This window comes from Falco peregrinus, chromosome 16 (genome assembly GCF_023634155.1).
Source record: "Falco peregrinus isolate bFalPer1 chromosome 16, bFalPer1.pri, whole genome shotgun sequence".
Taxonomy (NCBI): domain Eukaryota; kingdom Metazoa; phylum Chordata; class Aves; order Falconiformes; family Falconidae; genus Falco; species Falco peregrinus.
Window position 1 is genome coordinate 7,710,596 of NC_073736.1, and position 14,497 is coordinate 7,725,092.

The following is a 14,497-nucleotide window of genomic DNA, read 5'->3' on the forward strand; positions in this document are numbered from 1 at the left end:
GCGGATGAGAAGTTTTATGCTGACTGCAGTAAGACTTCACCGAGGCATTCAGCAAAGTCATGCTCCCACGGCTACGTGCAGGGTCAGTGGTGCGGGTGGCTGAGGGTTGCGCTAGGTACCAGTGACCAGCCAAGCAAGGCCAGTGGGAGAGGCGAGAGACACAAAGGAAGAGCCATAAATACCTAGGCAAACATCACCACCATCTTCGCACCCCTCCGCTGCAGCCCCCCAGCCTGGCCCTGCCAAGGCAGGCTGCGACTGTGGGCTGGCCAGCATTCAAATACCTTTACTCTGCTAACTTATCAGCCAAAAGAGAGATAATTGGAAGTCATGACAAGCCTGCATTTTGGGAAACCCAACCCCCCCAAGCTACAGCCTCCTTCCTTGAAGCATTCAGTCCGAACGCTCTTTTCATCTGCAGCAAAGAAAGCATTTTCCCTCCCACAGCAGGCCTCACCTCCCCCCCCAGCTCGGGCAGCCGCTCTCAGCTTCCCCTCGGGGGTCAGAGCCCAAGGCTTCCACCTTGCATGCAGTGCGTGTCCCGTGTCCCAGTGGCGGGGACACCGCTGCAGCTGCTCCTCTGCAGGTGAGCTTTGCCTCTCGGGGGTTTGGCTTCCTTTTCCCAGAGCAGCACAGGTCCTTCCTGCTGGGAAAAGGTAACCCCAGGCTCCTCCCTGGGCCAGCACAACACACCAGTACCTAGCTGTCAGCACTCGAGCTATGGGTGTGGTTTAGTTTCAAAATAAGTAATTTCTTTTAAGATCAACTGAAATATTTACAAGTTCTCGAAGACTGCTGACCTATTCATTCATCAAGAAAGGGGCCTGGATAAGAGGCTAGAAGCTCAAAGTCCCATCCCGATCCAGATCCCATCTGGATCCACGGTAGTGATCGGACAACTCCACCCCCAACTTCACAGTTGAGTGAACAAGTACTCCAGAAACCAGCGGGGAATGTTTCACATTTTATTAGGAAAATCAGAACTAAAACTAAAACCTGTTGTTTAACAGTGACAGCAGCGTTTCACTGGCATGGAAGGCATATTGCAATTTAAAGGTACAATACAGTCATTAAAAGAAATTAAAAATTACAAGAAATCTTATAGAACAGGTCTAACAATGCCACTCCTTACAGAGCACCATAAAGCCCCGTTACAGCAACCTACAGACCTCAACCTTCAGCCAAGGAGCCTTCTCCAGCGCTTTGCCACTGTGTAAAACATGGCTGTGACACGGAAACTCTTCATGACGTTGTACAAAGTCCAACTCTCTGTAACTTTCAATAGAGCAGATGGAGTGCCCTCAACATGCTCTTCAAAAAACAAGTCCCAAGCTGACCAGGATAACTTTAAAAACTGTAAAACTTTAGTCACATACTCATGTACTGTGTTGTGGGGACAGGATGACAGTAGTGCACACAGAAAACACACCTTTAAACACCCATTCCAGTTACAAAGTAACAAATGGTAAAAATCAGAATTAGCAAAAATTAAATATTCCATACAGGTTAATTATCTAAACAGCAATTCTGCCATTGTTGGTGTGAGTACCAAGGACCGACAGCTCAGCGACACGGCCAAAGTGATGCAGGCTACAAAACTCACACAAACACATCGTACACAAGCTGCATGCTCCTGTGTTTTCTTACAGTCACCCTGGCCACAGGGAGCAGAGGGAAGAACTTCAGAGAGGGCGATCCGTGATTACAGTAGAACATTTCAACTAGAAAATACACTTCTTTCTCTCGCGAAAGCAGCATGCTGGTGCCGGTAAGCACAACGTACCCCGTCCACCCATCTCTGACACAGCAGAGCTCCGCTCACCTGTTACACAAAGCCACTACCGAAACCCCTCTATGAGACAGAAAACTAAATCACATGTAAAGGGAGCCAAGAACTAAAATACTTCTCTCTTCACTGCACTGTTCCTCTTAATGTGAGGTAAGTAGCAGAGTCCTGGAGCCTCTGAACTTGGTTTTTTTTTTTGAGTTTACAGTTCTCAACAGAAAAAAAAACTTCTCCAAAACACATCCCTGAATTTTGCTCATTTCTGGTTCCATCTGTCACGTTAGCATCTTGTGACAATCACCATAGATGGCACCACTTCTGTGACTCATGCCAGAAGCAGCAGGCTCACAAATGCATTGCTTTGTCCCCTCCCCAGCTCAGAAGGACAGACCCTTCACCCTGCCCCATTTGTCAGCTGCAGCAATCCTGTGCCTGCCAGCTGCAGCTACCACCACACCACACATGCCCTCTAGGCCCAAGAAAGGGCTGCTAACATTCCTGCAATCTAAAAGCACAAAACCAGCATCGGGTATGGCAAATGAAGCCAGAGAAATAAACTTTTCCTGTGTCCTGAGCAAGCATCCTACTGGGATCAGGGACCAGTCAGGCCCTCAGTCCAGCAACTGTCCCCATGACTGTCCTTAATGCTGAAATAAAGGTTTGCAGTGCCTCTGGTTTTGCCTCACTCTGCTTCACCAGAACCTGCATCTCCGAATCTGCTGCCTCAAGCAAAAGCTCTGTTAGGAAGAGGCAACCTTTGTCATCCTGAGCACTGAGATAAGCTTTCCAGGGCTGGACGCCGGCTTTGCTCATAGCAATAGTCTGGATGTGGACAACGTGAAGAGCAGTCTGTATGGTATCTTGATGAACAGTCCCACACCAGGGCAGAGAGAAGTGGCAGCTCACGTCCAGGTTCAGCCAGGTCTTCTCAAACTGTTCTGCCGTCAGGTAAACGTCAGGAATTAAGGTCAGGCTGCTTGTATTGGGATGAACCTTGAGGACTTCTTTGTTCCCTTCAGAAATCAGGGACTCTGAAACGAAACCACAAACATGTGAGATGTGGCATATAAGGTGCCGTTTCCAACTCCACAAAGACTATCTTATGAAGCCATCAGACAAAGGTGGCTGGAATCACAGCACCTTCAGCAGCATCCCCTGGGCTAGTGAGGTGGTGACCAGTCATGCTTTGCACAAGACGGAGAAAGTTGGAACACTACATCAGCAAAGCACTGTGATCTTCTTTCAAAGAAATCCACATAAGTCTCCACTGACAAAGGGAAAACAGATCCCAGAGGAAGGTGAGGCAGGTTACCTGTGTCTCTCTCCCTGGAATCAGTACAAGGAGAACAAGTGTAAGAGGGTTCTGCTGGTTGGTGAGCAGTGACAAGTGCCCAGCGTTCTCTGCCATAAACAGGTGCAAGAGTGTTAAACTCCGAAGCCCATGTATTCACAGGTCGCTCAGTTTGGTCTTCCAGGAGGCCCAGAGAGGGGTCAGACTTGGGGCTACACAGGACCCGTTTCACTTCTTCCACACCAGACTGCAAAAGGCGATAGTAGAACAATCCACGGTCTCGTACTGCCATATCTGCCTCCTCCTCTGGGAATCAGAGACACATACTTTATGGAGAGCTCTTACCATTCAGATTTCCCTGAAGTACTAATGCTTAATTACTAAAAACAGATTCTCAGGGATAAAGTAAGCCTGTTACAATAATCAGCCAGACAGCTAGGGGCCAAGCAGCAGCCTAAGGCATAAAGCCACCTTACCTTGCCATCCTGGATTGTCACCTCACAGCTAGGATGCTGACACACCGCATCCGTGTGCTGGGGACACGGCCAAACCAAGTCCCAAAAAGCCTGTACTACTGCTTCAGTGAAAGAGAAGAAAGGGAACCCACCTATGCAGTAATAGAGCAGTCTCCCTAACATGTCCTGGCACTCAGCAGGACGAGACAGGAAAAGTCGCACCAATGCTGTCAGAAGCTCCATCTTCACTGCTGGGAACATCTCCGATTTCACGTTCTCCACAAAGTCCTCTAAAACATAGGGGGCATTTGGTATTTTCTCACCATGTGTGCCCAGGAGCCAGATCAGTGCTTGCTTGCCCTAAAGGAACCACAGGAAAAATAGCAAATAGGCATCATTTGCCAGAAAGACAGTGTTGACATGAAATAAACAGATATAAAAGAACAAGTCTTCTGAAGATTTCTCATCTTTGCCCACCAATGCCGAGCCAAAGAAAAGCCAAACAGTCGTTGTCCACCCAGCCTCAACAGGAAGGGCAGACAGCCCACGGCACAAAGCCACCTTACCTCACTGTCCTGGATGGTGTCCTCACAGCTAGGCAGGGCCCGACACACTGCATCCATGCACTGGGGACACAGCCAAACCAGGTCCCGAAAAGCCTGTACTACCGCTGCAATGAAACAAAATGCTCAGCATTACCCAAAAGTTATGCAACCACTAGTGGGAAAAAAAATAATTCCAACCCTCCCCAGCCAAGACATTTTGCAAGTCTTAGCCAGGGAGGTCAGTGCCTTGCTTGTGACTATGATTTGAGACACCCTCCTTCAAAGTCCCATGAAACTGCATTTGTCAGAGCAAAGTTATACCAAGTCTCAAATAAAGCACTGAAACTTCAGCTTGTTCCTCTGTCTGCTGGAAAGTAATCTCTCTTCTGGACATTCCCCAGCCTTTAAAAAGACACTGATTCATGATGCTTCAGACACACAAGGTTAGAATGACAAATTAAAACTAATACCAATTCAAAATGAGCCTCATAAACTTTTAAGTCAAAATTTTAAAGACTTTGCTGCCCGCTTACAGAAATACTAGCAGCTTCTGAGATCTAATTCAACAGCTGAGTGCAAGTGTGCGATTTTCAGAACTGAATGCAAGACCATTTAAAAGAGAGAGCAGAAACAGCAACGATATGAAGTTAGATCTGAGGGGCAGGACAAGATCAATAGAAACCTGGGTACAAGTGAATCCAGACTACTATACAAGGAACAGAAATCACAAAGATTTAAAAGATCTATTAATCATCTTGGCCCTCAAGTCGCTCAAGTGTCTCTGCCGAGTCCCTCACTCCCAAAGTCAGCAGGTGGCAGCCAGAAAGGAGCTTCCACATCAGACCATGAACGCAGCTAGGACCCTGCCCCTTCCACTACAAAGTGTAATTCCTACGGAAGCAAAAACTACAATGTATACACTGTATACACCCAAGTGCATCAGGAAGACCTCCACCCGAAGATGCCAATTAAATTAAAAGCCAAGTGCCTTTGAGAGCCTTGAGTTTGGGTTCACAAGCCCCAGAAGGCCACTTCCTGAAAGCATAAGCCAGGCAAACAACCTGGAGCTGATTACCTGAAGTGATGTGTTCCTGCTGAAGCCCCAGGAGCTCTGTCAGAATCCCCACACACTGTTCTGTGTATGTCCTAGCAATATTGCCTGCAGAGATGCCAGAGGACACAGAAGTCAGCCTTTTGTAAGAGTGAAATAGGAACCATGAGCCCAACTATTCATCACAAACTCACTTTAAAGAAACAGTCTTTCCCTTCTCCTTTTTGATTACAATTTCTGAAAGTGTAGTGAAACGAGCTTGCTCTCCACACAAGGGAGAACTCCTTTTTCCAAAGCCATGCCTCAGAAGTCTGAGCTTTTCTTAAGCATAACACGCAAGAAAGCCAGTGATGCTAAAATGCCTTTCCCCTTATGAATACTATAGAAACTCACCTACTTTAAAGCTTACAAAAACAAACCTAGAATACCCCAAATCACCTTAACTCTGCCCCCATCACAACTCAAAGAACAGGCAGGTATTAGACCACTCCACCCACTACACAGTTCCACTCAACACTGTAAGGTTCGTTAATAAGATGAAATGACACAATTTCTTCAGAGCATCTCATCAGAGCACAGACATCTGAATGAGATTCACAGACATTATGCGGAATCTGAAACAATGCAATGCCAGGACTTCTGAAAGACACAGCACAATCGTGGTTTAGAAACACAGGTGCGTGCAAAACATTCCTGGGAAGGCTGGCCTGCAGAGAGCTGTACTGCTTCAGCACAGATCAGTTATTTGGCATTTGCCCAGATACACTTCAGCAGAGAAAGGCCCTCCTTAAAGGTATAGGGCTGCAGCTGCTCCCGAGACAAGACGCAGCTCTTACCTATGGCAAAGATCGCCCCTTGGGCGAGCTCTACCGATATATCGGTGCAATAACCTTTCAGCTCCTCCAGCACTTGCTGCACGTTTTCATCGTTCACCAGCTCACACAACACCTCCATCTTCTGGCATTTGATGTAGTGGGGCTCAGAATACGAACAGAAGAACTTTTTGTAGTGGCTGCTAAAATGGCCGGGAAGGCTACCGAGGATCTGACGCACGTGGCACAGAGCGGTGAAGCAGAGCTCCCTGCTCTCAGAGGTGCAGGCAGACAGCAGTGGTCCCTTCACTCTCACCAAAACATCTGCCTGTACATGTGGGTACTCCCTGGCCAGCACCAGGAAAAGCTTGGTGGCTGCCATCACAACACTGGGGCTACTGCTTTTGAGACAGCCATCCAATAAATTGAGTATGTCGAAGAGTTCTTCCTCACTGCGGGGTTTGTAACGCAGAAGGAAGGTAAGCACCTCGCTTTGCCCCCACTGATCCAGATCAGCCATCCTGCCAAGAGAATAAACACAGTTTTTCCAGAAGTCAAGAAGTATGTGAAAATCTGCGCTGTGCAGAGCAGTGGCCTTAGCTTCCGAGTTTCTTGCGGTCTCTGTTCCAAACCAAATGCTATGCTTCAGAAGTAGATACAGCAATTTCATCTCAAGGGTATCAAGCAGTTTATGCACATAGGCTCAGTATCAGTCACATGCACTTTTGCTGGTGCTCTAAGCCAAACAGCAATAGTGATAAGAACCTTGGGCAAAGCAATACCCCTCTTTTGCTGGATCGTGTAGAATTACCTGCCAAAAAATTAATTTCTTCAAGCAATGGCAATGGATAAGCTATGTATCTTCAAACGGACTGGAAGAGACATACTAGAACATACCTATCCCGCAAATGTATCTTGAGTACTGTCACCAACCCCACCCCAAAAAAAACCAACTAATCATGTTAACCTACAATTCCAGAACAAGCCACCAGCTGAAGCAAAGACTCCCTAGAAAAACAGAGCATCTCAAATCTCTCTTAAGACCTTAGTGGAAAAGTAATTTTGTTTCTCTTAGGATGGGCACCACCATCTCAGGTGCTAGATTCTTCCCTGCAAGTTCTGACAGGAGGTCAGAACTTCAAGTTCACTGACAGGACACAAGAACAAAGCTTCCAGCACCATCTGGGTATCAAAGAAAACGAAACAAACCTGTTGAGGAGATGATGGGCAATGGGTTTGTTGATGACAACTCCTCCCTCCTTCTTCAAGATCTCTTCTAAGGCCCTCAGGCAGTTCACAACTACAATAGGATCCTGGTCGCGAAGCAAACTGTATAGCTCATTCACCAACGCACCATCTGCAAAGCAGCAGAGGTCTTTATATCAAATTTGGCTGACACACTGCGATTTAATTACTGCTTATAAACGCTTATCTCAGACAAAAGATACAGCTTGATCTGGAAGAAGCAGTCAACAAAACTTCCAGGTCTACAGGAGCACATGCCCCTGGCACAACTCCCCGACAGTCTGCGGGTGCAAGAACGGCACCCGGCCAAGCAGAGGCTGCGGGAACAGCCATGACTTGCCGGAGGTCCTGTCACAGCAGGCAGGAGAGGGGCACCGACGCGGAACGGCGACCGCTACTTATCTCCCTCCCGCTGTCCTGCGGCCACAACCCAGAGGCAGCGTCGGACGCCAGGACAAAACAGCTGCGTGGGCTCCTGCTCCCGCCCGGCGGGTGTGTGTGGGGGCGGGGCGGGGGGGGGGGGGGTGCGTGCCGCGGGATGGGGGGGGCCGGCGCCGCTCACCCACTTCGGCGTCTCCCTGCAGCTTCAGCATCTTGGCGCAGCCCAGCACGGCCGCTCGCCGCACGTACGAGGCCTTGTCCCGCAGGCCGTTGAGGAGGGGCTGCTGCAGGTACTCCTGTATGCCGGGCATCCTGCGGAGGGGCACCAGCAGGCCTGAGCCCCCCCGCGGCACAGCACGGAACCCCCCCGCCCCGCCCCCCCGGCCTCCCCAGCCCCACCTGAGGCCGCACATACTGCGGAGGGCGAGCCCGCGCACGGCGGGGCTGGGGGTGCGCGCAGTCCTTGCGCAGCGTGTTGACGGCCAGCAGGGCCAGCTGCGGCTGCCGCGGCGCCTGCGCCCGCACGTACAGCGACACCAGCTTCTTCTGCACCACGTCGGCGGCCGCGCTAGCCTTCACCATCTCCGGGAACAGCCCCGACACGTCCGCGCCCTGCGCCATGTGCCTGCAGCGGGGGACACGGCTCAGCGCCGGCGGAGACGCGGACGCAGCCCCCCTGCCGCCCCCTCCCCCCCGCCGCGGCCCCCCCCCGCGGCCCGACTTACCGGATGACGCGCAGGACGGCGGCGCGGTACCGCAGCCGGTCCGCCTGCACGTGCGGGTTGGCCAGGGCCCGCCGCAGCTCCCGCACCGTCTCCTCACCGCCCAGGTACGGCATGGCTGCGGCACGCGCCCCGCCCCGCGCACGCGTTCCCGCCCCGACGCCGCTCTGCGCCCGCGCGGTGCCGCCCGCCGAATTCGGCGGGAAGCGGCGGGGAGGCCGCCATGAGCGGGACGGTGATCCCCGGTACGCCCATCGCCGTGGACTTCTGGAGCGTGCGGAGGGCGGGCGGCGCCCGCCTTTTCTTCCTGTCGCACCTGCACTCGGACCACACGGTGGGGCTGTCCAGCACCTGGAGCCGCCCGCTGTACTGCTCGCCGCTCACCGCCCGCCTGCTGCACCGCCGCCTGCAGGTACGCGCCCCCGGCCCGGCCCCCCCCGCCCCCGGCCCGGCCCCACCGCCCCCGGCCCGGCCCCCCCGCCCCCGGCCCGGCCCCACCGCCCCCGACCCTCACCGCCCCCAGCCTGCCCCCACCAGCCCCGGCTCGGCCCGGCCCCCACTGCCCCCGGCCCGCTGCAGGTGCCAACGCGCTGGATCCGGCCGCTGGAGGTGGGGCAGAGCCATGTGCTGGACCACGAGGTGACTGTGACACTGCTTGACTCCAACCACTGCCCCGGCTCAGTCATGTTCCTCTTCGAGGGCGCCTTCGGCACCATCCTGCACACAGGTACAGGGCAGCCCCCTGTGGCCCCCGCCGCGGCCTTTCCCACCCCGACGGTGTTGTCCTTGCAGGGGACTTTCGCTACACCAGCACCATGCGGAGCGAGCCAGCGCTGAGGGGCCGCCACATTGACCGCCTCTACCTGGACAACACCCACTGCCACCCGCACCGGCCCTTGCCCTCGCGGCAGCACGCCATGCGCCAGGCCGCCCACATCATCCGCACGCACCCACAGCACCGGGTCGTCATCGGTGAGTGCTGCCTCATGCCGCAGCATCCTTGCCCTTTCCCTCCCGGTGGCAGGGCCCCTTGGCAGGGTCTCGTGGCCCTCAGCCCCGTCCCTGGCACGCTGCTGACTGCTCTCCTTGCAGGTGTTTACAGCCTGGGGAAGGAGACGCTGCTGGTGGACCTGGCCTTGGAGTTCAGCACCTGGGTGGTGGTGAGCCCCTGGCGCCTGGAGCAGATGCGGCTGCTGGAGATGCCCGATGTGTTCACTACCGAGGAGGAGGCCGGCTGGATCCGTGCTGTGGATGTCACCGAGATCCGCCTGGATACCCTCATCAGCTGGAACATGCTGCACCCTACCATCGCCATCCTCCCTACCGGCAGGCCTGTGAAAGTCACCCACCCCCAACATCCACCCCATTCTGTACTCGGATCACTCGTCCTTTTCAGAGCTCTGCGAGTTTGTGAAGTGGCTGAAACCTTGCTCGGTCATTCCAATTGTGAGGGGCAGCATGTGCCAGGCTTACTTTCAGGAATACCTAAGTTCTGCCCCTCAGGCGCTTCCTGACCTCAAAATCCCAAAGCCTGTGCAAGAGTCTGTACAGCAGCAAAGCAAAAGAAAAAGGCAGCAACCCATGTGTCTCTTGAGAAGAGCTGTGCGGCATTCTGTGCCCCAAGGAGTTGTTTATGAGTCCCCAGAGAAATGTACTGAGAAATCTGAAGAGTTCACAGGTGCTAATGCCCCTCAGCAGAACTGCTGTGAGTCAGCTTTCTGCTCAAAAGAAGGTTGCACTTCTCATATGGGCAAGGAGAAAGAGAATGAAGAGATGAGTGCACAGCCAGCAGTAGCAAGGGCAGCTAGCACTGTTAGTCAGGCACCTGTTTCTGATGAGCACTTTTCACCTGGATTTGCAGAGCAATATTTACTCACTCCCTTAAATGTCCTAAAGCAGAATTCCACACAGAATTTTTACAAGCGGGTAGAAGATTTTTTAAGGAGGGGAGAAGTGTCCAAAAAAATAGCGTGATGCTTGCCAATGCAGTTGGTGGCAGTGATTCTAGAGGTCTTACTGCTGTGTCCCATTCTCTGTGCTCAGGTTTCCCATCCGGGGAGAGTTGCTGAGCTATAGCACTCTTCTTTCTTTACCTCTTATTAGAGGACAAGGAGGAAACTAGAACCACTTTGTCAGTGTTACGTATTTTCAAAATTTATTTATTTTTAAATCTCTGTCTACACCTGTTGGGTCTCCACACTACACTCGGGCTGTGCAGCCCCACTGCCTGTGTGCCTTGTATCCACTCTTTGCGGTGTCTTGCCTATCTCTTGTGACAAAAAATGCTGCTAAGTTGATTCAGGCTGAGCTGCAGAGGGTGTGAGCTGCTTGCAGCTGAAGTAATTAATGGGGCTGGAACGTGGTGAAAAAAGCAAGAGATTCTTTCTGCTTGTCTGTAATGTCTCATTGACAATGACTGGTTCATTCCAAGATGCATTACAAATATTATGTATTAAGGTACGTTTAAGAAATGCTGATTAAAAAAATCTAGAAAATGAAGTGCCTGTAAGTCTATTAATCTGTTTTCTGTTTACTAATCTACTAATACCTACTGACAGCACTACTGCTGCATCCAGCCAGCTGCAGCTGGATGTAGTTCTGCTCTCCTGAAAGCACCATCTTAATGTTAACTATCAATGCTTTTTCAGATTACTGGCTGGAAAAAGTAGGAATTGTCTGGGTTCTTGAGTTTTGGACTTTCCATAATGCATCACGATATCCCTGCAGTCTCTGCATGCAAATTTGCATGTCTGAATTCCACTTGACTGCAAAGCGCTTGTAGTAACTGCCAGCTTTCTGCTAGGCCCACTGCCTTCCCATCTGCTGCCTGTTCTCAAGCAATAGCAAAGGGGATGGAAGATAATGAAACATCTGCTTAGTGGTATGAAATGCTTGGTCTCAGCAGCATTGTTTGGAAGGAATACTGTAGCTGAACAGCAAAATTGGCTCTGCTAGTTAGAGGTCGGGCACTTTCCCACTCCAGATCAACTGCAGAGAGCCACAGCCTGGCACAGTCAGGAAGTGTCAGCAGCGTGACCAGCCAGCGGGCACCCACTGTGGAGCCTGGAAATGCTGTAGTTGTGCCAAACTGCACTAGCCACGTTACAGATTGGCTCCCTGCGTGGGCAAGGCAGCAACACAAGTGGAAGTGGTCAGTAGGCACTTTCCTGGAGTTACAAACCAGCTGGTTACTCAGCTTTTCCTAGCCTCCTTTTCGTTACTTTCAACACAAAATGTTTCACGTGGTCTAAGTCAGGATCAGGGTCTCTTCTGAATGTAGCGTCCTGCAAGGTCTTTCCAAGACGAATCAGCTAGATGGATTGAATACCCTGAATCGAGCCAGAAAAGGAAGCATTTGTTCCTTTAGTAAAGCTAGGGCTTGCGAAAAGCAAAGATGCCTGTGGATGCAGCAGTCGCACCTGTTAAAATCTAGGCTGTCCTGAACAGTAATCATGGTGGCAACCAAAGTGGGTATGTTTGGAAAGCTGTTTGTAAAACATGAGTCCTGACTCGCAACCCTGTGCCTTCCTAGGCACTGCAACAATATATAATAAAATAAGTAGCGCCTCTGGCTGTGACTGCCTGTTGGTTCTGCCTGCCAGCTGCTTAAGGGGATGCTGGACATGATGGACTAGGGTTCTGTGCAACACACTTCAAAAGGGATAGCAAGGGCAGCTCAAGCTTCTTGCCGTGGTCTGTGTGGTCCTGTTCCTTGGAGGTTTCTGTGTGGATTATTTGCTAAGCAAAACTCAGCTGCAGAGCTCCATGGGGTCACTGTTGAGTGGTGACACCTGCATCTTTCATAACATCTGAGGCAGCCAGGGAATAATTGTGCTATGCTTGTAGTGTTTTGTGTGATGCTGGCTGCCTTGGAGACACAGGCTGTTATTTCAATAGCGTTGAAATTTAAGTGACTCATTTGACAGGCAGGTGAGTGAGGCACTGCCTGAACTCCCAGATTCCACATCCTGCTAGTGCGTGCAGCCTCTCCATTGCTCGGAAGGAATGTTTGCCTTCTGACTCACTGCTCCAATTAGGTATGTTGCAAATCACCTCAGAGATCTGATGCATTTCACTGCATTCCAGCCTTTCCTCTCTTATTCTTACCAGCCTTTCTTCTCAACCCTTTATTCAAGTAAATGAAATAGAGAACCTCCTGGTGAACCTTTGGGCAAAATGGAGTTGTAAATGGTAGTTCTTTGCTGAGGTAAGTCTGATCTTTAGATCACACAAAAAGAAGTGAAAATTGCAGACCAGAAGCTGGGGATCTGCACCCCATTTCTGAACACTTATTTAAAAGTGCAGAAGACATGCTGGCTTCCTTTACTAGAGCTTAAAAGGTAATTTCTGCCACTTAAGAAAGAAATCATCCAAATAGTATAGAGTCAAGGCAACTTAAAATCTCTCCATGGTTTTAAAAGGCAATGTAAGCAGGAAAGGCTTGACCAACAGTCAGCACGTTGGAGATCTTGCCTCTGCAGAGCAGGTGCATGAGGCGTTTTAGAGTGCCACGTGTCTCCTCCCTCTCCTGGGCATTAAAATACTACTTTTGTGTATTATTCTAAAATCCTGGAAAACAAAACGTGGCCTTGTGGGGAAAACTGGCAGTATAGTTTTGCTGAGCTCTAAGGTTTCTGAGAATCCTTCAGTTGTCCTGAAGTCTCCCAGCAGCATGTAGCTTGCCTCTTACAGGCTCCCTCCCTTGTGCTTGCCTCCAAAGTTTCCCTCTTTCCCTGCCACCAGCCTAGCTCACAGGGGAGCATTGGTGCAGCCGAGAGCTGGAGCGTCACGTGCACCATGGTCTGAACATGCTGTTTCCAGCTCAGCTGCTGCCACAGGTGTGTTTTGCTCACAACAGCGACAATGAGAAGCTGTAGCCAAGTATTGGCTTGCTGGTGGGGTATCTAAGGGCCACATGCTTGGAAACGTACAGTTTTCCAGCAGGAAAAAAACCACCATGGTGATCTGACCAAAGCCCTCCCAAATCTATAGATGCAGAGCATGCTTGAGCTGCTTATCTGTGTTCCACAGTTGGGAACCAAGCCCCAGTGGGATGAAGCAGCTCACCCAAGGCTTGACAGAGGAGGTAGGAATGAGCTGAGTTCCTTTTGGCAAGTTTTCAGCACCTTTTTTAAGAAGCTGGTTCTGGGAGCAGGGCTGCCTGCTGATCTCCTTTCACACAGTTGCCGGTGAAAGTCTAGTTGCTCTACTATGAAACAGTTTAGTTGGATGTAGCTTCTCTAAAACAGAGTAGAAACCCGAGAAGGGGTACCCTGCTTATGCTGTGGAGAGGAGGAGAACTACTCTAAGTTTAGGTTGCTGCCAAGAGACTGAGGTAAAACTTAACCTAGTTCATGTGCTTCACAGCAAATGAGTGTATAGTGCAATTTTGTAGGGAACACCCTAGAGCACTCTGCTTCCCACACTACAAAGCTAAAGCTCTCAGGACAACTTTCTGCTGCAGAGCTGCTGTCCATTTCTGCAGCATAGGTTTTTATTTTCTAGATAAAAAGAACTGTGTAATGGAGGAATCTTCTGCTTCACCAAGAAAAGCTGGATTTATTCCACATGAACATCAAGCCTAGAATTTCTGGCTTTATGTTTTTTTGTGGAGCCCTCTGAAAAAGTGTAGAAAAGGTGGAGTCACCCTGATAATCATGTGAGGTGCCTTGTTCAAGTGAAGGCTGGCTGTGGGTATTCTGTGTGCATTTGTGGTTCCTTCTGCTACGTTTGGGCTCTTTTGCTAAGGTTGCTACCGTGCCCAAGTTTTCCTTGCTGTCACTTTGTACTTGGACAAATGCCAGCCTCAGCAGAAGCGGACATGAGCATGCAGTAAATCATTCGAGATGGACCTTACTTGACAGCAAGCCTCTTGGCCCTGACTCAGGCAGTCTGGGAATTCGTGAGCTGGTGCCCGAGAAGGTGAGAGTAGTTTCATTTTGTGTGTGTGTTCTGCTTGTGGCAGATGTGCAGCATGGAGCAGCACATGGCGCTGACCTGATGATTGCTTTCTAAGTGTTGCTACCATTAAATGGTGGAGTGTGGGACTCAGGCCATCTGGGGAGCCATACTCCTCACCCCAACAGGCAGGAGCCATAGAATTACATGAGGGAGGAGGAGGGAGAGCCTGTGGAGGTGGGTTTCCCTGCTTCTTGCAGGGCATGAGTTCCACAGTGAGCCCAGGGCACAGACTGTCAGGCTCCCTCAGG

At 50.9% G+C, this 14,497-nt stretch overlaps 3 protein-coding genes across 3 annotated transcripts; 2 read left to right on the top strand and 1 right to left on the bottom strand.

The window, feature by feature from the left end:
• Positions 1-952: 952 nt before the first annotated feature.
• AP4B1 (adaptor related protein complex 4 subunit beta 1) lies at positions 953-8,424 on the bottom strand. The gene is given in 11 exon segments (XM_055819791.1): positions 953-2,817; positions 3,099-3,383; positions 3,685-3,892; positions 4,099-4,202; positions 5,153-5,236; positions 5,965-6,461; positions 7,150-7,297; positions 7,748-7,878; positions 7,966-8,015; positions 8,017-8,191; positions 8,292-8,424. Coding segments are annotated over 11 exon segments (2,223 nt in total). The 5' UTR covers positions 8,405-8,424; the 3' UTR covers positions 953-2,389.
• Positions 8,425-8,511: 87 nt separating this feature from the next.
• Positions 8,512-9,098, top strand: LOC129785775 (5' exonuclease Apollo-like; the record flags this gene model as incomplete). Its single annotated transcript, XM_055819960.1, has 2 exons — positions 8,512-8,700; positions 8,868-9,098. Coding segments are annotated over exons 1-2 (420 nt in total), but the record flags the coding sequence as incomplete, so codon positions are not given.
• Positions 9,097-10,787, top strand: LOC106112964 (5' exonuclease Apollo). Its single transcript, XM_013305051.3, is given in 3 exon segments — positions 9,097-9,260; positions 9,381-9,637; positions 9,639-10,787. Coding segments are annotated over 3 exon segments (1,038 nt in total). The 5' UTR covers positions 9,097-9,103; the 3' UTR covers positions 10,263-10,787.
• The last annotated feature ends 3,710 nt before the right edge of the window (positions 10,788-14,497 follow it).